A 27,380-nucleotide genomic window follows, 5' to 3' on the forward strand; every position below is an offset into this window, starting at 1 on the left:
CCCCCCCCCCCCCCCCCCCCCCGCCCCCGCAGCCGGGCCCCTGCCAACTGCAGGCAGGAGGGGCTCGCTAGCCAGGGGCGCCTCGCATCAGACTGTGAAAGCGCGGCTCGCTCACAGCGCCCCCGCGCGGCCGGGACAGTCACTGTCCCCGTGCGCGCCCTGAAAAACGAAGCCCTAGGAGGTTCGACACCTGCCGCCGGGACCCTGCTGCAGTCCCCTCGGCGGGCTGCGGGAGGGCAGACTTACGTTGTACAGCTGGTTGGGGCCCTGCTGGTCCTCGGGGGAGGCCGCGCTCCTGCCGAACTGGAAGAAGGGGTGGCGAGGTTAGAGCCCCGCACCTCCGCCGGTGCGGTGGGCCCGTGCGGCCCCCGTGCCGGCCCCCCACCACGGGGTGGACGGTGGCTGCACAAGGTCCCAACTCCTGCGGTGACCTCGTGCGTCACTGCGTCGCACTAGCTTAGTGTCCTTGAGTACCTGCCCGAGGCACACTCAGCCTCGCTCTTGGCTCTGTTCTCTCTGCCTGCGCAGAGATCTTACAGGTGCACAGGAAACCACCTGAGAGATCATCTAGGACCGCTCTGTTCAAACCCGTAAAAGGAAAATTAGTAAGACAGTTTTACAAATGGAATCTTTTGCCAAAGTCTGCCATCCAAAAGAGCTATATAGGTGGGAGGACTGAGGGGATAACAAGGACCGAGCCCCAGCCCTTCCAAGAAATCCAGACTCTGTAAGGCTCCTGGCTGAACACCCATGCTCTGGGCCCACCCTCACGTGTTGTGATAGGGAACCTGAGGTTTCCAGAGGCAGGCTGGTCCCGCCTCAATCAGCAGCGGGATGGCAGAGTCTGGGAAGAAACCGTAGGTCCCCCACCTCCCACTCTTAGGTCCCTGAAGCCTAAGCCCCTTTCCTGCCAGCAGTAGCCCTGCTCCAGGATGCCTTGATGTTTGCTCATCTGTATGACTCCTCAGGAAGACACCCAGCATCAGACCCTCCCTCCCACTCTGCAGGGCTCCCTCCGACGCCGCCCCACGCCCTTCCCCAGCCCACCTGAGATGCGCGCTTGGCTGATCCCTGCTTTGCGATGGACACCATGCTCCAGGCACTACCCATGCTTGAGACTTTCCAAGACTAAGGCCCTTCTGAACATCAACCAAGTAGGGGAGCCCGCGCCTTCTCCCCGAAGCCCATGGTACCCACCTTTGCTCTCAGGAACAGGGCCGTGATGATGACGCCATAGATGAGGAGGAGTACGTCCAGCAGGTAGCACAGTTTGGGATCCACCAGGCCATAGCTCTGTGCCCCTGTGCCAAGAGATGAGACTGATCAGTCAGGCCCAGGGCGACAGAACGTGTCCCCACCATCCCCGGGTGGCCCCATGACTGACTACTCAAGGAACTCGTGGTGAGGGGGGCTGGATCCATTCCCTGTACCCCATCTGACCACAACTTCCCTCTCATTCCCTTCGACCAGCTCTGGGGAAAACCCGGCCCGACAGCCAGCCATGACACTTGGTGGGGCCACAGATCCGGGGAAGACCGGAAGGAAGCAGAAACTAGGTGGGAAGGGGAAGCTGTCCAGTGGACATAGGACTGCTGCCTCAGGCCCACTGGAGCCCAGCTGTGTGTGTGTGAACTCCCATATGAACCATGCATTCTGGAATTCTCTATAATGAAATGCCCATGTCTGGATGAATGGCACAGCTGAATCAGGGTATGTGGCTCCCTAAGGCCTACTCACAGGGAGAGAACAGGATTGGTGTTTGCATGAGATCATTAATTAGGACTGTGGGACTTTGCGGTAACTCTCCCTTCCTGACTCCCACTCTCCTCAGTGCCAGGCGCTGAGCAGGGTCTCCCACTTAGGCCGGTGGGGCGTGGGGCTGGGCTTCCTTTCCCGGGGCCCCAAGGGGTCTCATGAGCAATAGACAAAGGTACAATAAGGGAGTCCCCTCCCAGCCGGAACCTGGCAGTCTCCCTGCTCACCGGTCCCAGCTCCATGGCCTCAGCTTCATCTGTCCCTGTCCCCCTCCCCTTCCCCCGCACACTTAAATCCCCGGGACACACCTTGTGTGTCCAGACTCTGCCTCTGTGCATTCACATGCACTGTTTCCGATGCGTATTCTCTCCCTTTCCCTGCAAGCCTGCCATCCGGTAAAGTCTGATGCCTCCTACAAAATGTAGCTCAGAACTCTGTCTAGCCTGTTCCATCCCACACTGCAGGGGAGCTTCTAGTCCTCATGACGGTATTGACCCTTGTCAAACTAGCAATGCACGTGTAGCTGACACTGGCATGTTAGTACGACGGGATTGGGAAAGAGGTATAGTAAATACTCGGGTGAAATACACGCATTTTGATTTGAAAGCTCACAGCACTGTGAGAAGCCATGGGTTTTAGACTGTACTTCCTACTAGGTTCGTCTACAGCAGCTCAGCCTGCTGCCCTGGCACCTGTCTCCACCCCTGCGTGGGAACTCCCAGGTTGGCCCGCAGGGTGCTTCTCCCAAGGCCAGAGTGCCCCCTGGTGGCCACCTGCAGCCCCCATCGGGGCTGTGGGAATGGATGCCCGCTCTTGAGTCCTGTCTTAACCTTACCAGGGGCTTGACTTGGGGCAAGGTATTCACCCTCTTTCAGTTGCTGCTTCCATTAAACAAGGTGAGAACCAACATTTCTTCAGTGTTTACGACGTGCCAGACACCAATTTAATGGAGTAACTCATCAGATCCTCCCAACAGCCCCGCACAGAAACACAGAGAACTTGGGGTTTAGCCAACGGCACCCATGCAGCCAGCGAGAGGCTGCCCCAGGGCCTTGCCAGGCAGTGAGTCTCCCCTCGCTTCGCTCTCCTGCTCTGGGCCCCCCTCTGCCCACCCCTCTCCAGGAGCAGCGTTTGGGCGTCTCCCCCGCACTACGTGAGCACGTGACTCCAGGCTGCCCCCCACCCCGGGGGTTCTGACTCTAACTTCCCCGAAGCCCAGTCTTAAACCTTGGACTCCCACCCTGACTCAGGAGCCCTTAGGCCCCAGGCGGCTGATCTCTTTGTAAGCTTCCGACAGCCCCTGCTCCGCGGAGCAAATCCCCGCTCCGCATCAACCTGGGCTTCGGGCCTACCCACCAGCCCGGCCCGGCTCCCCCAGGCCTTCCCCGCTCCGCCTGCCCTACCTACCCGCTGCGCCTCCTTGAGCTCCCCAGAACTTTCCTAGCCACTTGAGCTCGCTCCTCTTGCAGCCTGCCACCGCTAGCACGCCCCCTCCACTCTGCAGGAGAGTCCTAGCCCCCCACCTTCGCCCCTGGGCATTCAGTGGCTGATTCTGCCCCCCACAAAGCACCCCCCCCACATAACTCGCCAGGTCCTGAGAGTCCCCTTCCCCTCGGCCAAGGGCTGCATTTTTTTGCCTCTTCCTTTACCCTCAACAGCAGAGCACGGGGGTGCAGGGGAGACGTTCATCACATATCGTGTGGTTTTAAGGGAAGATGCTGGGGCCAAAGCTGGCCAGGCCTCTGGCCCTGAGGCAGAGCCGCAAGCCCCCCACTGACCACAGGTAAGGGTCTGAAGCCCTCTAGGAGGTAAGCCATCCGCCAGCAAAGGCCACCAGCGCTGGGGTGATTTTTTCTTTTAGGGCTGGAGAGGAGGCGCCAGCGGCGATTTATTGGGGTGGTTGAGATTCAGAAAAAGGGCTGGGAGAAAATCGCTCAGCTGCCTGTCACATAAAATGAGGACAGAAAAATTACTGGACAGTAAATTTAGAACAAATGAGAAGAAATATTTCTTCGTGTTGTGCAGAACCGGCACGGTGGGGGAGGGGAATTGGTGGCCTCCCCCAGAGATAAGTAACAGGGACAGGTTTTCTTTCTTTCTTTTTAAAGAGCAGCATGATTTTATGGCCCATGACAAGTATGCTGTGTGTGGTTTGGCCAAGGAGAGGATATGAACCGCAACACATCTCCCAGGGCAGGGATCCTCCCGGCACCCGGTCGGCCGTGCTTGTGCTGGGAGCGGCGGGCCTGAGGAAGGCAGAGATAGAAAGGGCCTCGAAGGGACCCAGGGCCTCATTCAATTATGCAACTGATTAACTATTTCTTGGGCATCTGCTCAATGCCAGGGAATGCAGAAAAAGAAGGAGCCGTGGAGTGGGCGTCAGGCAGACTCCAGTCCTTCCCTTGCCACTAAGTAGCTGTGTGGTCTTGGACAAGTCACCTCACCTCTCTGGCCCCCAGTGTCTTCATCTGTAAAATGGTTGGTAATCAGAGCTACCTTGAGGGTGTGGGGAAAATAAAATGAGAAAAATGTATTGGTAGATGTTTTTGTAAGTTTCTTCCGGAAGAACAATGATTTCGAACAGGTGGGTAAGGTCTTCGGAGTCCTTGCCCTCGGGGGGCTAAGGCGACACCTTACACGGGGTCGAGGGGCTTCCCCCCAAACAGCAGCTAGTTTTCCAGGATGCCCACTCAAAGGCATGAGGCAGAGACGCTCGCTGCCTGGTTCCGGCTTCTTCTCTGCACCCTCATCCTGTTTGCCTCCTTTCCTGAGCCACTTGGACACCTTTTCATATCCCATCACACGCGGTCCCAAGGGAGGTGGGTGTTAAACGCGCGGGATGGTGGCTGCTTTCCTATGTGACTGTTTTCTCTCACAGTTCCCGTCCTCTGCCCCAGATTCACAGCACCCAGGAGAACCCAGGAGCTGGGCAAGGGCCCAGACACTCACTTCTCATTGCCTGGGTCTGGGGTGGACGGGCTGGGAGCCCGGGCCGGGGCAGGGCCGGGACTGAGGATCGGGGGCAACATCACACGGGGGCAGCCTTGCACACACAAGCCCTACAATAAAGACAAATGTCACAGACAGAGGTGGACAACGAAATTAAGGCCGCAGTCTTTATACGCTGTAATTTTTGTGAATTTCCCAACCGTGTGCTACTCAACTTCCTTCAGCCTCAGTTCCCGCATCTGTAAAATGGAGCTGAGGCTACACTGTGTCTCACTACTCTGCGGTAGTGAGATTATCTATTGCAGGGCACCCGACCCGCATGTAATAAATGCTCCGGGTCAGCTGTTATCACCATAACTGTGTCTCCCCCTGCCCCCAAATCACCACCAACACATTTTTTTTTTTTTTTGAGGAAGAAAAGGTCAAATCGTATCAAGAACTTTTAAACTGGGTAGCACGAGAGACACTGAAGTGTCTAACTTCTGGGTGTTCACAGCCGCACAGCTAACCAGATCCTGCCCTCACCATTAAACCAAGGGGCATTCGATGAGGGGGGTGCGTTCTGAGCAGTCACATGATTTCCCATTTAGAAAATGCTGCCTTCCTAGCAGACAAGTTGTGCTGTGCAGAACAAAGGCAACCGAACAATAGCCTCCCAGCGCAGGCCTAGACAGGCCGGTGGCCAGGGGGAAGGGGACAAGCCCTGTTTGCAAAGCAGGAGCGCAATGCATCCAGCTGGGCTGCACGAGGAGAGCTGGGGCAGGATCTAACCCCGTGAGCCTTTCTCCACCCAACCTGGACTTCCAGGAGCCATTCTCTGGCCCTCCGCCCAAGGCACACTCGGCGAATCTAGAAAATAAGGGGATTTGGCCCTAATTTCCATCCCCACCCCACCTCACCCAGGTCTAACAGGGGACCAGAGCCACCAGAGCCTTGCACCTGGACGGACATATGGCAAATATGGAAACTGAAGTCCAGGTGGGCTGGAGCACATCTAGGTGTCCCGGGGTTGGGGCCGTCAGGCAGGGGCTCCCAGACGATTAGGCCTCACGCAAGGTGGCCCGGCTGCTGGTGGACAGCGGTATTTTAGGGGGTTCCTGTTATTCCGGGCAACACACAACCCTGATTGCAAGCTAAAGCCTCGGAAGAGCCGGCCTTGCTCGCTCACGTACTTCCAGCACCGGATACAAGACTGGAACACTGGGGAACAAAAGGGGGGCCTGGCCTGCAGCCTGACCTTGTCCGCAGCCAGGAGGTCACTGCCCGGCCTGCGTGTGGCCATCCCCATCGCAAACACGCTGTAGCTCAGGACAGCCAGGGCCCGGCTGAACGGGGAACCTGGACTCTGGTCCCTTCCCGGGCCCCCTGCCAGCACACTGTCAGCTGCCAGGCAGGCTTTGATAAAATGGGCCAGCAGGTTTCCATCCCGTAAGAAAACCACATCTCCCGGCAAGTGAGGGGTTCGGCAGAGAATTCCAGCAGCCCCTCCTCCTTGAAACTCTTCTCCGTGGAGCTCAGCACGCGGCTGGACTTGGCCTCCCATCCCACAGACTAGACCCTGGGATGCATGGAGAGGACCCAGGGTGGGTGGCCAACATGTGTGACAGTGTCGGGCATCATCCACAGGAGTTCTCCTTCTCCTCAGAGGGGTCTTCCTATCATTTGGCAGAAACCTGCTTGATCTCACCTGGAGGGAAAACCTTCTCCATGCTGCCCCCGGTCACAGTGGCCGAGGCGCTGGCCATCACGGAGGGCTGAGGCATGGGGACAGCCGTGTCTTTCCATCCACCACATTGGTCCCGGTGCTGGGCGGCGCGGGGGGTGGGGTGGGCATCGGCTCAGGGATGAACAGCCTTCAGGAGAGCCGGGTCTAGTGTTCACGCCCAGCGCCACGAAATCACCCCCGACCCGGGGTTGTCTCGAGCCCTGGCCCCCGCACACGCACCGTCTACCCGCGAGCCGAGGATGGTGCGGCCACGTGCAGTGAGTGGATGATGTACCCCGAGCCCTGGCTCCAGCCCCCACCCCACCCCTGATGCTGCCCACTCCCCCCCGACCCCCCACTGCTCCAGTGGGAGCTCAGGGAGCAACTTCCTGCTTTGAAGACCCCCCCATGGTCCCACCTGGTTTTTACTTGAAGCATAAGAAGCCGGAGCCTGCCTGCCAGGTAGCCAGGTACCTGGAACAGGCCACGTGAGACGCCCAGAGGAGACTCCATGGCAACCGGAGATGAATCACAGAGTCTCTATACCTACCGCTCACTGCCTCTGAAAACGTGATGAGTCTCATCAGTGGGAGAAAGCCTAGCCTTCTCTGTACACCTTTTTGTCTCTACAAAAGCCCTGAGTTCAGGAAGTTTCCAGGCACTGACCATTAACAGGAATATTCGGTAGGGGAAGGCCCCAGGAGGGCAGCCTGGGGGAGGCACTTGCCCCTACAGAGTCTAATTGCTTTGGATGAGGTGTGTTTGAATTGTATTGTTTGTCCCCCAGCCAGACCAGGAACTTCTGAGAACAGGGAAAGCGTGTCTCAACCCACCTGGTCCGGCCATTAGGAAGCTGCGAACACACACCATGTTGGTCTTCCCTCCGGCCAGCTTCCTCCTCCCGCACACCCCCTTTAGGAGCAGAGGGACTGCCGAGCTCCCTCACTTCCAACTGGCAAGGATCCTTTGCATTTGAACCCCAGTCTGTACTTTTAAAATTGCTTCCTGTGCCTGATTGAGCTCAATTCTGCGAGAGTCCAGAAGGTAGGCAAGGCTCCATTATTAGGTCCAATTCAACTCGGGTATAAACCGAGACCAGAGGAGCAAAGTAACTTCCTCAGGGACCGCGGCAGTCTAGTGGCAGAGCTGGGTGGGGTTCCTGGGCCTCCTGACTCCAGGGACTTTTCTTGCCTCTCTGCCTCGAGGGGCCCTCACCTGTGGGTACAGGACACAGAGTTTTCACCTGGCTCGGAACTCACAGCCCTGTTTGCCGGGTTTTAACAGGTAGTCCCAGCAGCTTATGAGCTTTTTGTGCCCGGAGTCCTCTCCCCGGCAAGCCCTGGAAAGCACAAGTGATACAATTTTGTTTCACTTGCCTATTTCCCCTCCTCACTAGGCCACGTGAGAAGAGGAAAGAACATAGGCCTCAGAGCCAGAAAGACTAAGGTTCAAGTTCTGAGTCCACTTCCTACTGGCGCTGTGTTTGGGGACTGCTTTCTTACCCTCTCTGAATTTCAGTTCCCCACCTGCTAAAGGGCTTTAATAAGACTGACTGCACTGTGCAGTTAGGCGGCTACACGGAGATAACGGGGCGCAGGGAAGTGCCCTGCCCGGTGACAGGTGCTGAGCTATGGTCTCAGGTGGCCTTCTCTGCCACCACAGAGGCCTTGGACGTCCAAGAAGCAGCAGGAGTGGACCAGGGCTTCCCACCTCTCACTCTTGCCAAGGCTGGGGACAGAACCTGGTCGGCTCCCCAGCTCAACATGGAGATGCCCACCTTTCGAGCGTATGAGGGTAAGAGCGTAACTCCCATCCGCACCCAGCGTACAGGGTAGAGAACCCTTGGCCCGCGCGTTATCTGATTCAATCCTCAGAACAACTCTCCATGACATGGGCAGAATTACTACCGATTCTATTTTGCAGACAAGGAAATTGGAGCTCAGAAAGGTCAGTCAGCAGGAAAGTTCATCTTTCCCAAGTGCATCTGATGTGAATTCCCTTGTCTTTCCACTTTGTCCTGGTGCTTCCGGAGTTCAGGTTCTCCAGAGAGCCTCCCACCTTCTGTAGGCATTTCTTCCCTGACACCTTCAGCCTCTGCTTGAACACGCTGGGTGACAGGGAGCTCACCACTCATCAATCACTGGCAGAGAGCTCTAATTTTCAGAGCTGTTAAAAAACAGCTTTGGTCCTCGTTCTGCCTTTAGAAGCACAAAGAACACGGATTCTCCCACTCCTGTAAGGCAGCCTTTAAAATCTCCCCCGTATCCAGCTTGTCTCTCCCTTATTAGGAAACACTTTGGCAACACAGCAAAGCCAGTCCTTCGAAGGCAGACAACCTGAGCACAAGTCCTGGCTCTGGCCCTTAACCATCTGCATGACTGTGGTTCACAGAGACCTCGCAGGGCAGGCTCTCAGTACACAGGTGCTAATGGCATCGATAGTCCTCATGAAGACCACAGTTCAGGTAGGACTGGCAGGACTCCAAGCTGCCGGACCGCCCTTTGCAGCCCTAACCTTGAGCCCCAGGCCCTGCTGCTGCCCAGCCCCACCCCCAGGCTCCGACAGGACTGGCAATGACATTGCAGGCTGAGAGCTTAGAAAACAGGAAGTCATGTGTGTTCAGGAAGGCAGCAGCAGGAGTTTTGGGGCGCCTGTGCTGGGGCTGATGCCCAGCTCATTGGCCACAGCACCAGAGGTGCCCGGACCTCCCCTGCAAGGGGGTTTGCTCCCTTTCGTGGAACAACAAACTTTCACTGCAGCAGGAAAGATAGACACACGGGGTAACGATGGTAAGCACCAGCCGAAGCAGACGTGAGTTTTCTCATTCAGTCCTCACAGTGACAGTGACTTTACAGCGGGGGAAACTGAGGCTCGGAGAGGTTCATAACATGCCAAAGGTCTAGATCCAGGGTTGAGCTCAGGCCTGTCTAGAGTCGTAGCCCAGATACCATCTGGTCCAGAATCCTAGCCACCATTTGGACCACTTACTGACCTCGGACCACTTCTCGGTCCTCAGGGCTGGGGAGAGGGGTTCCCTTCAAGGCTGCGGATGGAGTCCTTCCTTCTCTGGGGATCCCACCACAGTAGCAGGTGTGTTTCTGACTCTGCACTTGGCCTTCTGTCTTGGAGGGGACAGGAGGCTGGGAGGCCTACAGGATGAATAGGGACAGATGGCCCGCTACCAAATGAGAGGCTACTCTGGCCAGTGCCTGTCGAGGCTGACCCAGCTGCGGACAGCCTTGCCTGCAGAAGGAGTTTATGTAAATATCGGTACCACATAATTTCTGGCTACTCACTTTAATCTGGCACAGCCTCCTCGACCCCCTCCCCCTCAAAGTTGGATTTCAAAGACTCATGTTTCATTGTGAAGCTACATATCCGGTCATAACCACCTACAAACTGCATAATCCCATAGACAAGGCTTCCAAGGCAAAGAGGAAGCAAGGGGGTTGTTGGATTTCTTAGAAGTAACACGATTCTGGGAGAATAGTTCCCTGCTTGTGTTACTACTTTCGTTACATTTGTTACGATTCGTGCAATAGTTTTAAATTTTTTTCTACAATCACTTTGCTTTTTATTTTCAAGTAAATCAGCTCATTATGAAAGTGCAAGAAAGTACAAGAGAATCAGAAGCACGCATAACACCACATTCAAACACAGCCTGCTTCACATGCTGGCAGATTGCCTTCGAAGGTGTTCGTTATTTATAAATTTATAATTATTCTACATAAATATTTTCCCTGAAAAAAAACCTGCTTTTTTCCTGTTGGTATTATATTATAATTTAACATTATGTTTTCATGTTATTTCACATATTTATATTTCACGTTTCCTGCTATTTCATAGGTTTGCTGAATTTCCTTTGTAAAGCTTGCATAACAATTCTTCCACAATTATTTACCGTTTCTGCATTGAAAGTTGTTTCCAATTTTTCACCATTATAAATAACTCTGTGATGAACAGCTTCATTCCTAAAGCTTTCTACAGGTTTAGAATTCAATCAATAAAATTTTGAAAAATGAAAGCTAAGATAACTAATCCAAGAGAAAAATCAGCAAAAGATATAAACGGGCAATCCTTAGAGGCAGAAAAACAAACTGCTGAGAGCACATAAAAAGACCCTCAGCCTTGCTCCTGGTTACTCACTACCGAAAGCACAAAAGGACAGAGGGAGGGACCGCATTATTCACAGAGAGTCAGAAGGCATCAGCTGTGAGGTTATGTGAAGGAAGGGCCCCCCTGGCAGAGGAAGAGAGGGTGCCAAGGTCCTGTGGCAGATGCAGGCCTGGTGTCTCTGAACAGCAAGGAGATAGGTGTGGCCAGGGTGGCATGAAAGAGGGAGAGTGCTAGAAGATGAGGTCAGAGGGTAAGGCGGGGGGGCATTAGTTAGGACCTTCTCGGCCAGTGGATTTTACTCTGAATGAGATGCAGAGAAATTGCAGGGTTTTCTCTTTTTACAACAAATACACATTATTTTTGTAATTTCAAGAATGTGAATACAATTTAAAAGAAAAAATTAGCCGATTGGAATAAATCCGGTTCGTGGTTGCCTTTGCCCAGGCACGCTTCCAGAACAGGCCTAAAATCCAGGCTCTGCCGCCAGGATGCCGACTGGCCTGTAAAGACCGTCCACAGTCTGCCTGCGTTCACATCTCTATCTCTTCCTGCCCTTGCCCCATAAACCAAGCTACGTTTGCACACAGAAAGTGGTTTATTTCTACTGAGCGGATGCAAACCCCTTCATTCTTGTGCACGTTCATCATTTAGTAACGCATACTCACCACCAGGCTCTTTGCGATGGCCCGAATTGTGTCCCCCCCCCCCAAATTCATATGTTGAAGTCCTAACCCTCAGTGCCTCGGGCTGTGACAATATTTGGAGGGAGGCCTTCACAGAGGTAATTTGGTTAAAATGATGACCTAGGGTGGGCCCTGCACCAACGTAATTGGTTGATCCAGGCAGATCTTATTTGTTCCACTTTGCAGAGAAAGATACTGAAGGTCAGGGAGGTCCTGAGGCGCATAGGTAGCAGAGCCTGGATGAGAGGCCAGGTCTTGCCAGGCCTTTGTTCTCCCTCACACAGCACACAGCCCCCACATTACGCTCTGGAACATTAGCACTACTTAAAAGAAATCCACTCTATCAAACCCTCTCATGTCAAAATTCCAGGCATGATTTTGCCATTTCTCTGAGACTAATTTATTCTGCAGATAAATCCTCATAGTACGCGTGCATAAACACACACACACACACGCACACACACACACACACACAGATGTTTATTACATAATTATCTGCGGGAGCAAAGAAAGAAGAAAAGCAAGCAACATAAACATTTACCAGCTAGGCACCTACTTAGTAAGTGTCGGTATAGCCGTGTGTAAGTTTAAAAATCCCAAAACCCACCAGATGGTTCTGTACGTGCTGCTCTGGAAAGATCTCCAAGATAATTGGGTGCAAAAAGCAAGCTCCAGAATGGTATGCATAATATTTATGTATGAAAAAGAAAAGAGATATAGGCTGTGTATGTATAATAATACAGAAATCTGTGTCTGGTTAGAGTTTTTGTTTGGGATGATGAAAAAGTTCCGGAAACAGAGTGGTAATAATGATTGCACAACAACTTTATGCCAGTGAATCATACACTTAAAAATGATTAAGATGGTGAAATTATAATTTTGCACACTTTACCACGATTACAATGTTTGTATCTGCATGTCTACAGCAATATTGATATTGACATCAATATCTGGACGGCTACAGCCACAAAAAATTTTCTCCATCCTTAATTCAAGAGGAGGCAGGAAAGGGGGAGGTCGGGAGAAGTTTATGTATTTTCCATGAATGACGTGAACCCTTAAACCAAACCAAGCGTGTGTGGACAGTTCTAGTCCGGGCGTGAAGTGGAGGCCCAGGGACTCATCCATCCAGCAAAGCATCTTCGACTAGGCTGTGGCTCAGTGCTTTTCTGGTGATGACTTACTGGTATTTGGAAGTGTCTCCAATAATATAGAAATTGTCACTATAATGGTGTTGGGGGAATATGGTTCCGTTTCTGTCTGAACACGAAAACCATTACTGCTGGCCAACAGCGTGATTATTACAGATGCTGTTACTATCGGGTGCTGCGGGAATAGGGAGCACCAGCCCAGTCCGGCAGGTCAAGTGGGATGAAAACAGCTCTGGCCACAGCCTTGCCCAGCCAGAGCCTGAGACCTTGGGGATCCCGGGACCCAAGAGGCCAAGCGGGTCTCTGGGCAACTGCAGGAAGGCCATGGGGTGGAAGGGAGCCAAGGCGGCTGTCCCTGCAGCTTCTCCAGTCCCCTGGGAGCTGTCTTGCAGGCCCCAGACCACTGAAGGCGGGTCCTCAGGGCTCCCGCAGCACCCGGAGCAGACACCTGCTTGCCTGACCTTGCCCCCCTCTGTGGGCCCTGTGCCTCTCACTCTGCAGGATACTGTGCCAGGCCGGGTGCAGGCACCGGCAGGAGGTGCCCGGGGAGCAGCTCTCCCCCCCACCCCCAACCAGGCTTCTCAGAGGTCGGGGTGGGGAGGAAATGCTATTTTGATTCTAAATCAGACACAGATACCTCATGGCACAGAGTAAACAGCTCCCTGGGATTTTCAAGAGGCGAGCCTGGCCCTGGCCGGTGGTGCTCCCTGTCCTGCGGTGGGTGTCGGGCTCCCCGGGGAAAGGGGAAGGCTTGAGGAACGACGGGCTCCGTCCAGGGGCTTCTCCCGGGGCGGCCGTGCGCACTCGCTGCTCAGCCTCGCCGCCCGCGGTCCAAGCCGGGCCTCTTCCCCCCTCCCCGCCAGGCGCGCTCAGCTGCTGGGACACCTGCGATTTGGTGCCCCAGCCCGGAGTCACCACCCAAATCCCTAAACGACAGCCTTCCGCAGGAGGGAGAGAGAAACCTGGGACGACGGGAGGGGCGCGGGGGCCCTTGCTCCGCACGCAGCCTGGGCGGGCTCCCCGGCGGCGCGTCCCCCCAGGCTCTCGGTGCGGTTTCGGGGAGCAGCAGTCCCGCCCCTCCTGCCCGCAGCCGGCTCCTCCTCGAGGTTTCCTGTTGAGCTGCCATCCCGGGCCCGGGTTATCGCCCGTGATCTCCCATCTAAACTGCTCACACACTCAGGCGCTCGCCCCCACTTGCGGTCCCTTTCCCCCCAACCGCACCGCCCCAGCCCTCTGCGCTCAGAAGTCGCCCGGGGCCCGGAGCTCTCGGGGGCGGCGGGGACTGGGGTCGGACGGCTGGTTCCCAGGCGTCGGAGAGAGCGCTCCGAGGTTCTCCCCTGGGAGGCGGGGAGGGGGGGGGTCGGCCTGGGGTGGGGACGGCGACTGGGAGGGGCACCCAGCAAATAAACGCCCACACGTGTCCACCGTCGTGCCGGATCGGAAGCTGTCTGCACCCCCAACACCCCTCCCCGGGCCCCAGAACAGGGAGGAAGCACAGGGGTCTCTCTGTTCTCATACAGGGGGACTCCAAATGTCGTCAAAGCTGCCACTCTCAGAATTTCCTTGTGGAGCCCCACGAGCATGCTGAGCATGCCGTTTCCGGGCTTTCCTGGTCCTCCCGCCCAGCAGGTGCAGAGCAGGGGATGTGAGCGTCCCCCTCCCCCACCCCCCTGACGGGCCACTGCCCACGGAGGATGCTCGCTGGGACTGCCCCCTGTCCGGGCCTGTGCTCTCTCCCACCCCATCGCTGCAGTGAGGAGCCACCCCGGGAGGCCAGTGGCCAAGGAGTTGGTGTCTGCTGGCTTTTTCTGCTTTTCTCTGACTTGAGCTGACCAGACCCCATGACAAGGTATTTATGAAAAATACAGACGCAGAGAATTTGGACTTAGAAAGACAGAAAAAGTCAGTTGAGCTAGTTCCTGGGCAAAGAAGGGTTTCTTTACTCCTCTCGGCTTGTAGCAGGAGTCCTCAGCCCTGCTTCCCAGTTTGGTCTGGGGCCTGTGTCAGAGTCACCCCCAGGCCGCTGAATTAGGGTCTCTGGAGGTGGGTCTAGGGGTCTGTGTTTGAACGCGCTCCCCCATGTTCTCATGTACACCATGCTTTGGGGACCCCTGCTCTCTGGGTTGGCTGAATCTGGAAGATTCTATGAATGTATCCACCCCAGCTGAGCCTTTGTGGACAGACTGCTCTCTGAGGGAGGGCAGCCCGACACCTCTCTGTCATAGACACAGCACAACCTGACTCGGACCACTTCTCACATGTTCCTTCTCTTTTGTCAGAGAGACAGCAGAGGGAGCCACGACTTTCACACTGCTGACCCATCCTGTGGTCATTCCCCACACTCACACCCATGTCTATCTCATGTGGCCATCGCGTTGTACCTAACAGTGCTGACTGAAGATCTGCTTTGTTTAAAATACACGAACATCCGGGCGTTTGCTGGGGACTGGCCAGGCCCTCACAGCCACCTGGGGCTTGGGAGACTGTGGGCAGCTGGTGTGAGATGCACCCCCCCCCGCCCCCAGCAGGGCCAGGAGCTGGGCTAGGCGTCTCTCGCTGCATCCGCTCCATCTCAGAGGTGTTCTGGGCCCCTGGACGGGAGCCAGAAACTGCTCTGGGCCCTACAGGGACTCTGAGCTTTCCTCCGGGCCATGTCCACGGGATGGGGGTGACCGGGGTCTCAGCTGCATGCTTGCACCCCCCTCGCAGGGTTCATGGGTCGCAAAGAACAAGTCCAGTTTCCAAACAGCTCAGAATAACCAGCAAAGGAGGAAAGAACAAAGAAATATTGCAGCCAGAACGGAGCTGGTGTCTGGCCCCTATCTGCCTTCCACTGATTTTCCTGGATGGAGAAGGAGCAAAACCAGCCACCAAGCCCCGGAAGGTGAGAGCACGGCCTGGCCTGCAAATGAGCGCACTTGAGTTTCCCCACATGCTGCCCACGGCTCTCCATCCCGGTGCGGCCTTTCCCTGCCCCTCCAGTGCTCCCCTCCAAGCCTTTCTCAGCTGTCCCCTCCCCCCATGGCTTCCCGCCACCAGAGCTCCCGCCCCCACCAACTTGCATGGGGTCAATTACTTTTAGTGTGAAGATGACTTCGTCACTGGCATTGGGTCTAAGGGGTTCTTTCCTCCTCAACTAGATTGCAGGTTGCTCAAGGTCAAAGTCCACGGCTTCTAGCTCTTTTGCTTCTGCGGCTGCAGGAAGCCCAGTGCTAGACAGCGCCCAACTCAGTAATCACGGAACTGCTTGGATAACAGAGACGCTGATTGGTTGACTGGGGAGTGGGCATCAATGCGGTAAAATGAATGAATTTTGCCCCTTACGCATCAAAGAACCTATGAGTTGGAAGAGGCCTAAGGGCCCATTTTTCTGGGCACCTTGGCTAATGCTATCACCCAACGTGTGTGTGTCCTTCACTCTGGTTTCCTTGCCTGCAAAACAAGGGTGTTAATTTAACCATCTCTGTGGTTCCCTGCAGCTGTGGTCAGCGCTCAAGCTGCCGAAGATTTCATAGTGAGGAGTTCCCAAACAGGCGCTCTACCTTCTCCGCTACCCCTATGCATACGGGACACTAGCGAATGGGATGGGGGTTTCGCAGCTCCTGAGCCCTGAGCCCTGGAGGGAGGAAGGTGGGCAGGGCCTTTTCTCGTGGGTGGACCCCGGGGTGAGCAGGCCCCCTGCCCTGCCGGGCAGGATTCTGCTAACACCTGAACACAGAGCAGGCCGAGAATCCCCCAGCAGGGGCTGCCAGCCTTCTGGAAGAGTGCCCCCCCTTCCAGGACACCTGTGCTTTGCTCATCCTTCTATTGGACTCTCCGACTCCACAGACTCATCGTTCAAGGCCCAGCTCAGATGTCACCTCCCCTGGGAAAACTTCTGTGCTTGCTTTGGGCAGAACTGATCTCCCGTCCGTGAGCACCTGCTTCTATCCTATTAATCATGGGTTAAATTTACTGTTACACAGAAAATGAGTGACATTTTCAAATAATACATTCGATACGTTTTCCTTCAACCTTCTGACACCTGTTCGGAGGAAGCAGCTCTAAGTTAAGGAAAGGGATCCAGTTGTTGCCCTTGTTTAAAAAAAAAAAAAGGTACAAGACATATAGAACGTTCTCTGTGTTTCCAGGTGGTAGTGTATTTCTTGTACTTTTTTCACATTAACAACTGGACTCCTTGCTTTAAATTTAGAACTTCCTGATAAGGTGTCTAGGGGGTTGAAGAAAATCATTTGAGCATATTGTTTGCAAATGTAGTTAACATTCTGTTTAAGGTAAGTGCTATTTCATATGGCAATACTTCTGACTTTTCAGACACTGCAATCTTGACACACGTTTCACTAATTATTCAATGACAGATCTGTCTCCCTTAAAAATTAAACTCCACAACATGTGGAATCGATTTCATTCTTCTTTGGCTCTCCAATCCCTAGCTTGGGCCAGCATGAAGTAGGTAATCATAAGGGTTTGATGAGTGAATAAATGATCAAGGCTGGTAGGTTTTACTCGAACCCTTATTCGGAGGCTGAGCCCAGAGTGGGCCGCCTCCCTCCTCGCTGTGTTTTCAGCTCCCTCTCCCTAAGCCCTCCAAAAGTTTGACAAGAAGAAATAAGATTAAGACTAAGCGCTTTCTGTCTTCGATGCTGAGGAACAGAAGTCAGCACCAGAGAAGTCTGCCCCTGTGTGCAGGCAGATGGCCACAGCAAGACCGCTTTTTCCCCCCCGGCCAGGCTGCTGACGGGTCTTGCCGCCTGGAGCAAGCTGTTTCTGAGCTCCTCCGAGTCCGAGCTGAGGGCCTAGCCCGGAGAAGGGCCGCGTGCCTTTCCAAGTCTCGTCTGCAGGTCTCGGTGAGATGGTGGGGCTGCTGGCTGGACGGAAGCCGTGCAAGAGGGGGAAGGCTTTCCTGGAGTGTGTTTGTCAGTTTGGCAACCCTCGGTGTGCCCAGCAGCCCACGCCCCGCTAGCGCTCGCCTATGACGTACTTCGTTTGCATGGATCAAAGGCCCTGCAAAGCCTGCCGCCCCTGCCGCTGGGGAGGTGCTGGGGGAGGTGCTGGGGGACGTGGGCGACGGTGGGCTGACAGCCTGCTGGGCTACCACCTCTCTCCCAGGGAGGGAGTTCACCCTGGGGCCTCCAAACCCGGCCCGGGCCTTCCCCCTTCTGGGGGAGGAATAGGATGGGGCGAGAGCCTTGGGCCTCTCACCTCCCCTCTTGCTCTCTCAGTTACCCCAGAGTTTGGTCCTTAGGATGTCTCCCCAGGGCCACCAGGGAGCAGGGCTGACAGTGGCGCCCGCAGCACCCTGCAACCTTTCCTATCTGACTCGACATCTAGATTGAGAAGTGTAGACGGAGATTCGGGTGTTCCTATAGAAAGGCGACTGGACGGCCATCCAGCAAAGCGTGAACCGCGGTTTCATCTCTGGTTTGTGAAATTGTGGGTGATTTAAATCTTTTTTGTGCCTTTCCCTGTTGCCCAAGTCCTACAATACACTAAGAATATATCATTTTAAGAGGCGCCTGGGGGGCTCACTCGTTGAGCATCTGCCTACAGCTCAGGTCATGATCCAGGGTCCTGGGGATCAAGCCCGGCATCGGGCTCCCTGCTCAGTGAGCCTGCTTCTCCCTCTGCCCCCTGCTCCCCCTGCGTGTGCTCGCTCTCTCTGTCAAATAAATAAATAAAATCTTAAAAAAAAAACCCAAAAATTAAAAAAAAAGAATATAAAATTTTGAAATAAGAGAGAATAGTAAAAGTCCATTTTTGGTGCCTGTCTTAACCACCCCCCTCCCCATCCTTAGCCACACTTTAGGTCAATGATTATCTCAATGACTGGGCATTCTTCACTCAAACACCAGTGGGAGATAGGTAGTGGGACACGTAGTGTAAGTCACCGGGGACCCCGCCGCCGTCGCCAGCGAGCAGGGCTGAGCCCGTCTGGAGCCCAGGAAGCTAACGGGAGCACATCTGCCTCCTTGTCCCACTCAGGGCCCGACAGTCCTGGCTCATATCCCGGGGCAAGGACCAAGCTGGGGTCTGCGTTTGCTCTGGCGTCACGGGCCAGTGCTCCCGGGACCCCCGCCAAACCGCAGCTCTGTCTGGGTGATGGAGGAAGAGGCCTGTGTGTGCCAGGCCCCAGGTCTGGCCCTGCAGCTAGAGCCACGAAGCCTTCACCGCGGGCGGGAATGCGGACAGAGCTGGTGTGCTGGGAGTTTCCTGGATGGAGACCTGGGAGCCTCTGTGAGTGTGAGCGAGTGTGAGCGAGTGTGTCTGATCACACGAGTGCCCGGGGACAAGGGTCGGCCACAGGCATGTCCCTCTCAGAAACTTGAGCAGGAAAATAGGTGAGCTCGCCCCTTGGGCCAGGGTCAAGCCCCTGCCCTGCCGGGAGAGGATTGCCCGGTCCCCTGCGGAGGGCAGTCAGCTCCAGGCCCGCTTACAGTGAGGTGGCACTGGGGCCATTTCCTAGCCGAGCTTCTCTCTGCAGGGTCAGAAGAAGGTGACCAGTCGGCAGAAGGGGCAGACAGAGTCTCCCGGCACTGGAAAGATCTGCCCTCTCTGCTTGCAGCCCTCCCCCAGCTTCCCTCCAGCGCCATCCTGCCTTCTTCCCTCTAGTTTCCTCTTGTTTGTCTTCTCTCCACAGTGCCTCCCTGCCTCTCCCCTACCAGCCTTTTCTTTCTCTCTCATCCTCTCCTCCTCCTCCACCCCTCCTTGTTCACACCTGGTCCCTTCCGAAGGTAGCACCACGGCCTGTCACCTTGGATAGCCTGGGGTGACCTGTTGCCCACCAGCCCTGGCCCTAAGAGCTTGGGGCCTGTTCCTTTTGCTAGACCGAGCTCTCTGGAAGCAGTCAGCGAGTCTCCCTTCCCAGAGTCTGTGCACAGCTCTGCTCGGGGCCACTTAGCATAAAGGTCACACTGCCCGCTCAGGTAGAGGGGATTGCAGTCCAGTCTGGACATGACCTCTGACCCGGGCCAGCAAGCCTTTCTGAGTCCCCAGACACGCCAGGTACAGACAGCGAACTCAGAAACCCGCGGTTACATCAGCCGCCCTTAGAGCCGCACGCCGGGAAGTATCCAATTAGCAGTGCTCACTCCTGCCTCCCGTCTGACTTCAAATACCCGAAGCCCTCCCTGTCTGGAAGCAGAGACCTGAAAAAGTCATCATTTCTTGTTTTCAAAGGAGAAGGGCGAAAGGGAGGGTAACGCACGCACAGTCATTCACACACACACAAATGAAAGTCGTTTTCATGGAGGGAGTCTGCTGGGCCAGGGAGAATCTAGCTTTCTAACTCGCATCCCTTTCCTCTTCATCCTGCCCGTCAGCCTCCAATTTACTGGGAACCGGAACTAAATTTGTGCTAATTTATTAGTTGAACACCAAATTCAAAGAGTCATTTTTTTTTTAACAAAAGCCAACTTTTCAACTTAAAGAAACAGATCTCATGGAAATGACTCGTTGGGATTCGAGCTGAAGCCATATCGATTTATTTCCTAGGATTATTAAACGAAGGAGAAAGCCCACCTATCGCCCGAATGAACACCAGCGATTCATTTCAGCTAAATAAGTCTTCTCTTTCTGTAAATACTACGTCCTACAACTGGAAAGGGGGGTGCTCAGGGAACTGGCGAAGAAAAGGTTTGTCTGCCACGTTGTGTTTGCTGGCCTAAGAAGCACGCAGCCGGGGAGATGGCCTCCGCATTCCGTGAGACAACAACACACCCCGAAATCCTGACCCGGGCTCCCGAGGCGCATGTTAATAACTTCCTCAAGAGGAGATCCCTGTCCTCGAGTGTCATGGGTTTGGCTACACATCGTTTTTCTCCAGAATGTGCCAATCGTGGTGGGCAGCCGTCTCCTTTTCATTGGGCAATAATAAAACCGTTTTTAAGTTCCTTTCCTTGGATAAGCTTAAATTACCCACGGAAATAATAAGCTTAAAGTTTCCCCCCAAGCAGATGCCACTCTTCTGGCACAAAGTCACCCCAGGGTTGCAGTGGAGCCCAGCAAGAAGCCCCCAATTCGTGCTGCACCGAAGGCGTGCGTTTCGCTTGGCTCTTTATAAACGCTTCAAATACACAGGCTGCCTCCTTGCCCGGAGTTGTGTGTTGGGTCCCTAAACACCCCGGTTTTCCTTCTGGGGAGGAGGAATTGAGCTTCAGTTCCGAACATCTCTAGGGGTCGCATCACCTGCTAGTGGCTCTGAGGTTGTGTCCCCAGCACTGTCTCCTGCTTTGGGCTGGGGGGCAGCTCCCGGGGCAGGGAGGGACCCCAGGACCCTGAGCTATTTTTCTCAGCCCCCCACCCCCTTTCTGAAAGCAGAAAGCTGCACGAGCCAGAGGCATGCAGATAAGTGGGGAAACGGGGAGAATTCTGCCTGTGGTTGTTCTAGCTCCGAAACATCTGGAAACAGTGACACCGCTAACCTGCAACTTCAAACGTCTCTGTTTTAAAGGCTGAAATTGTCCGGTTAATGTACAAAAAGCAAAGGGAAAGAAAAGAGAAGCACAGTTACTGAAAGCACTTCAAGACTGCAGTGTTTATCTGCAGCGTGTGTTCTGCAAAAAAAAGGTGCCCGTGACTCTAAGCTTCCTAGCGTTCATCTCTTTACTCCTTGCCTCTCTCCTCCTGTCCCTCTCTCTCCCCCTCTCTCTCTCCCTCTCTCTCCCTCCATCTCTCTCCGCATCTTTCGTTGATTTCCTTTTTATTGATCTCACCGGCTCCTATCCTCAGTCTCCCGCTCCTATATCCCCTTCTCCCTCCCTCCTTCCCTTTCCCTCCTTCTTTCCCATCTCCTTCCTTCCCTCCCAAAGACCTGCCCAGACCCGGAATAAGTTTACAAGGCTCACATTCAGAGTTCTGGAAGATCTCGCACTGCCGCCCCACCTGGCCCACCTCCCTGGGGGTCGCCCCCAGCGGAAGGCAGGTTCCCCACCTGTCTTTGCTCCTCGCCTGTGCTGTTTCCCCTGCTCCTTGGAGCCAAGAGACCGACAGTCAAAGCATTGGTTTCCCTGAAATATTTCAGGGCATTTATTTATTTCACAGCAGGCCTTATTTATCTAGCCCCGGCTGCCAGAAAATTCTGAGCGGCTCGTCGTTTGGAGGCCATTGATGACTGGCCATGCCCCCTCCATATTTCTCCGGCTACACTGAAAGCAGTTCTTGGAGCCGTCAGCTGGGTGATATTAACTCACTATCTTTCTTCTTTGCTAATTTGAGCGCTCAGATGACACGCGGCCGGCGCCTGGGAATACTGCTTCTCTGGACTTGGACACGAGCTCCAACTTTGAGAGGAATTTAAGTGATATTTACTGCATAGAAATTCCTCGCTGGAGCTCTGCTCTCCTGGCTTAGTTTGCTGACAACACTGGAGATTTACTCCGGCATCACGAGCCTGAGACTCAAACTTAATTAACTTCACTGGGGGGTTGGCTTGTGCCTCGGAGTCTGTGGCTCGGTGTCGACCTCGTGATTGGTACCAGTCACCACGCTTCGGAGCCCTCGCGTCAGACAGATTAACTACGGACAGAACCCTCCCCCTTCACACTTGTCTGGCCGTTTGCTAGGTTAGCTCTGACCTCCTTTAGGGGATAAAAAAAATCAGTTTGTCTTTGGACTACTGGTGTTGGACGGATTTGTGTCTCACATTTGAGCCCGTTTCTATAGTGTGTCACTTTGGTTGGTTTTTTTTTTAATATTATAATTGGGGACTAATTTAGGGGGGACATTGACACTTAATCTTAAGAATCATTATTTCCTAAGCCCAACTTTTCCCCTTAGTTTTAAGAGTCACTCAAATGCTGAAAATAAAATTTAATTCAATTTCATTTATGAGGGGAAAAGTGTGTTTATATGTATATACGTACACATAGGTTCATATGTATAGGTATACACATACGTGTGTGTATTGTGTATATGTGTGTGTGTGTGTGTGTGTGTGTGTGCGTACAGGGACTGTTAAGAAGTCAGGTGAGTGATATTCGGGTAGCATGAGCCTGACAGGTCGGAGCGCCCTGATATGCTAATTAATGGAAAAAGGCATTGGAAGTCCTGTCTCTTGTGCCAGAAGCACTTCATTCTTTTCAGCTTTCGGGCCAGAACCCGGTGGCATCCAACAATTTATTATGAACGCTCACTGTGGGGCACTTTCACTTTTAAACATTTATTGTGGACTCCAGGCTTGTTCACAAAGATTCAGTATTTGCTCCTGGCTCATTCCTAGGTGAAAATCATCTGATTTTCCGCGGCCCTTCGCACAAACAGAGAGTCATGAAGCCCCCAGCGGAGGGCCCAGGGCATGGATTGTGCCTTGCTATTTTCTACCTTGTTTTTTTTTCTTTTTTAGCACCTGATAACTCCCATCTCCCATTTGGAATGTTCAAAGACTCAAATTCTAGAGGGGAATTTTCTGTTGGAGAAATAACTCTGTTGTGCTGGGTTATTACAGGCATCCAGCCTGCTTCTCTGCCTTGGGGGCTCTGAACACAGCATTTTGCAGACAAATGGGAAACGCGGTAAAGGTTTACGCTCCCTCCCGGGGGACCCTGGTGGAGTTTGGTGCTTGCTCTAATCGTTGCTGGGGTGCACAGCACAGACCGCAGTGCTGGGGGCTGGTTGTTGTGACTCGTTCTCCTTGGGCTTGCGTAGTTTTCATTCATCGTTCTGACCAGTCCCGGGGTTCTGCTTTATTCTCAGATTTATGTGTCTGCCTGTCCGTCCCCCAGCCCCGGCTGCCCCCACCCCTAACCCACTCAGATGGACGCCAGCAGACTTGCTCACATCCCGGTGACCTAGGGCCTCTATCTGGCTGGTTTAATAACCGTATGGTACGTCTGTGGGCTATTTCCCACCCTGGACACTTCCTCATTCCAGACATTTGGTGACAAATCGAAATTGCGGAGCCATATTACACGCCACAGTTCTCCAAGCCCCTTAGCCAGTTCATAATTGACTTTTAAATCATTTAGGTGCAAAAGCAAATAATAATAGCCCCACTGTTCAGTAGCTAATAAATTCTAGCTCATGAAAACTGAGGGAGAAGGCTTAGACCATAAAAATTAAATATTTATACAGATACTAGACCCACATAGACGTATAAATGCACACACACATTGTGGGCGTCACTATTCATTTTTAATTTCTTATGTGATGGTCAAGAAGAGATTTCTAGTGCAAAAAAAAGTGAAAGGAAGACTTATTGCTTCCAAATTAATATAAGAAAACACCCCTTTAAAAGCATACTCCTCCCCCAGTAAAAGAAAAAAAAAGGATTCAAAAATATTGAATTGACAAAATTATCTTTTCTCAATTGTGAGAAAGGGGAGTGAATATCCATAAAGAACTTAGAGCTCCCTCAGTTGAAGGGTGCTCTGTGAATACAAAACATCATTATAATTTATTATTGAACAGAGTCAATTTTTTCATCCGAGCCATTTTTCAAACCTCTCATAGCACAGGCCTGTCTGATGGGGGCTCTGACATGGAGCCAAACACCGCTCCCAGACACGGAGGGGACATCAATCAGTTTAATGGGAAGGCTCCTCCAAGTCGCCTCTGGTCGCCCGACGGGACCGCCTGAGCCGCCTGCCTGCGGTTCAGCCCAGCGCCTTACACTCTGAGCCCACATCCCCCGGCCCAGTCCTGGGGAGGGACTGGTCTTTGCACCCTGGCCGCCTCACTCCGAAGAAGGGAAACCGAGGCTAGGCAATCTCGTTTTTCTCTTCCCACTGCCACTGCCAGACCTGCTTTCTGCTACGTTGTAACCAACACATCTACGGGGGCCAACACCTCTGTTCCCAATGAACCAGTCACTCCTAGATAGAAGTCCTCCAGCTAGCTGGGGGGGTGGGGACGGGGGGGGTTGGGGAAATGCAATGTTGCCTTTCCTTCAAAGCACTGGAAGGAAGCTACACTCCCAAGCATAGAAAAGAAGCAAACTGCACGCAAACACAGAAGTTCCTAAAACGGAAGAATTTAGTCTGGTTTCAAAATAAATCTTGCAAAAAGTTTAGCAAGTGGGATCTACCCATTCGTGGGACTGAGTCTATTTAACGTGCTGGACCCAAACCAGAGGCCCACAGGACTGATGCGGTCAACGGGAGGCTGGAGCCCCCTTTGGTTTTCAGCTGTAAGATCCCGCAGCACATTGGATGGTGGGGTTCACTGGAGGAGGGAGTCAGGTCTCCACCTCCCTCCAGGACTGGTTACCTCCCAGGACACTTACTGTTGATTTGGATACACTAAAACCCTAAGACGGTCACAAACATTGAATCAGCATTTTTTAAAGATTTTTATCTATTTATTTATTTTCAAGTAGCCTCTACACCCAGCGTGGGCCTCAAACTCACGACCCCAAGGTCAGATGTCCCAGGCTCTATGGGCCGAGCCAGCCAGGTGCCCCAGCGTCAGCATTTTTTTCTTTTTTCTTTTTAAATTAATTTATTTGACTGAGAGCAGGAGAGCACAAGCAGGGGGAGCAACAGAGGGAGAGGGAGAAACACGCTCCCCGCTGAGCAGGGAGCCCGATGCGGGGCTCGATCCCAGGACCCTGGGATCATGACCTGAGCCGAAGGCAGACACTTAACCGACTGAGCCACCCAGGCGCCCCAGAATCAGCATTTTTTAAAAATCCGAGAGTCCTGTTATCCAGACATGATTTTATTCTCAAGAACATTGCATGCCCCTCCCCCCCTTTTTTTCAAGAACTGGGTCTGAAAGGAGAAAGAGAGATAAAGGAAAACATGCAGGCAAATGATGTGAGGTTTGAGAAGAAATCCGTCCCATGAGTTCATTTGCTTGTCCCTTTAAGCATTGCAGACCTGTGACTAAGCCCCGAAGACGGGTCCCTGGGCCCGCCCCCCTGCTAATGCCTCTCTGTGTCATGCCTGCTTCTCTGTGTCCCCCAGATGTCTTGGAGGGACTCTAGGGCCAGGCTTTGGATCTCTTTTCTGATCTTAATCTCTCTGCTTTTGTGACCTCATCCATTCACTCTTGGGGCTTCGAAATACCCGCCTATGTTGTTGACCCCAACAGTTACCCCTGCAGCTCCAGGTCCTCTGAAATCCAGACTTGGACGTGCGCCCTGATGTCTGCTGGGTGTTACCTGCCCCTCCCACACCAAGTCCGCTTTCTCCAAGTTTATACACACGCATTCACTGCCCACCGGCTAACATGAGGTTGAATTTGATTTCCCGATTCGAAACTGGGGGCAATCATTCATATTCTCTATTACCTTGCTGATTACAGGAGTAAAAATGTTAACTATAGAAATATTGGACATTATAGAAAAGCATGAATAAGACAGTTAAAATTACCCACGCCCCCCACACCCAAACATACTCTGCTAACATTTTGCTGTATTTTCCTCCGATGTTTATTCTAATATTTTTTTTTCAAGACTGGGGTTGTATCCTTAGGGTTTTTGTTGTTTGTTTTTTTTACCTAGAACTGCCTATTTTTTGACTGTTGATAGGTGTTGTGTATAATTACTTAACAACCCCCCATATTGTGAGAAGTATGGGTTATTACTGATTTTTGAGTGTTACAGTATTGCGATAAATATCCTTGCACTTAGATACTTTTATCCCGGTGATTATTTCTTAAGAAATAAATGGAGACACATGGAAATGCGTCACCGAAGGGAATAAATGGTTTTGAGACCCTTCCGTTTAGGGCTGAATTACTTTCCAGAAAGACTTGACAGCTTACAGTCAGCAATTTTTTGGGAGACTCTAATTCACTTACCCGTGCCAATGCTGTGTATTATCATTAAATAAAAACCAAAATGACCTACCCAGTAAACACAAAACAGGATCTGATTTAAAAATCTGCATCTCTCTGATTATTAGTGATGTCGAACGTTTCTTGTGCGCATTTTCTTCACCCTGTGGGCTTCTAATTCTGTGAATTGTGCGGTCGTGACCTTGGCTTATTCCTCTTTTTTTGGATGTGCCTTCTTAAGAAGTGATTTCTAAAAGTGTGTTCCTGGAGATGGTCACTCTTTTCACATCGTATGTCTTGTGAGTGTTTTCTCACTTTGTCATCTACCTTTCCTCTGGTCTCTCTGACACATAGAAATTGAATTTTGAGTAGTCAAATATTTTGCTTTTACTTATATGCTTAGAAAATAGTTCCTCACGTGAGCTCAAATGCACAGTCACTTCTATTTTCTTGAAGGTGCTGTTTTCAATGATGTTCCAAAACACATTCACAGTAAAAAATTAAGCAAGGTCTCCGGTGAGGCCCCGGCTGGCAGATTAGATCTATTGCTAAATGTGTCTGTCTACATTCACACACACAGGGCAGCAAAATGGACTTTTTCTATTTAAATGAAGCAAAATTAAGAAAGCACAGTTGTGGGTTTTTTTCAAGGGGACAATGACAACATAGGGGAAATCACCTTTTTACAGCCGAGTTTGGGATGGTGTCATGACACTGCTGTTAGGATTTTGCCAACCCTAAACTCGGGTCCCTCTGCAGCATGTTTAACTTATCACAGTTTCTTTAAAGAAATAAAACGCAAAGGGCCAGAGGACCCGTAGGAAATGCTGTTTGCTCTGTGCGGCTACCTATCTCGCGTCGGGTCAGGGCCCCGTGCTTGTCTGGCTTGGGGGCCCCGGACCTGGTGACTTCATATCCTGGCGAGGGATCCTTTCTGCCTGGTCTGTGCCCTAAGCAGCCTGTGTCTGTGGGTGTCTGTACTTTCTGGCAATTTATCGAGTGTGTTCATTAGCAAGATGAGCCCTAAGGTACCAGAAAGGCCAAAGAGAGGTTATTTTTTGAATCTGGAATGTCAGAAATGTTTCCACATATATTAATGGTATTTGCTTCTTTGCTTTTTTTTTTTTTTAAGATTTTATTTATTTATTCGACAGAGATAGAGACAGCCAGCGAGAGAGGGAACACAAGCAGGGGGAGTGGGAGAGGAAGAAGCAGGCTCATAGCGGAGGAGCCCGATGTGGGGCTCGATCCCATAACGCCGGGATCACGCCCTGAGCCAAAGGCAGACGCCCAACCGCTATGCCAACC

General features: G+C 52.8%; 1 protein-coding gene across 2 annotated transcripts in view; it reads right to left on the bottom strand.

Moving 5' to 3' along the window:
- CD247 (CD247 molecule) overlaps positions 1-27,380 on the bottom strand; it is a 69,818-nt gene that overhangs the window by 5,998 nt on the left and 36,440 nt on the right. For both annotated transcript variants that reach the window (XM_008695605.2, XM_008695598.2), the window contains exons 2-3: positions 1,198-1,301; positions 247-303 (exon numbers count right to left, since the gene is read on the bottom strand). In XM_008695605.2, the coding sequence (XP_008693827.1) occupies positions 247-303; positions 1,198-1,301 (161 nt within the window). The remainder of the gene's footprint in view (positions 1-246; positions 304-1,197; positions 1,302-27,380) is intronic.

The sequence above is a fragment of the Ursus maritimus genome, unplaced genomic scaffold, assembly GCF_017311325.1.
Source record: "Ursus maritimus isolate PB19 unplaced genomic scaffold, ASM1731132v1 scaffold_2, whole genome shotgun sequence".
NCBI classification, from domain to species: Eukaryota; Metazoa; Chordata; class Mammalia; order Carnivora; family Ursidae; genus Ursus; species Ursus maritimus.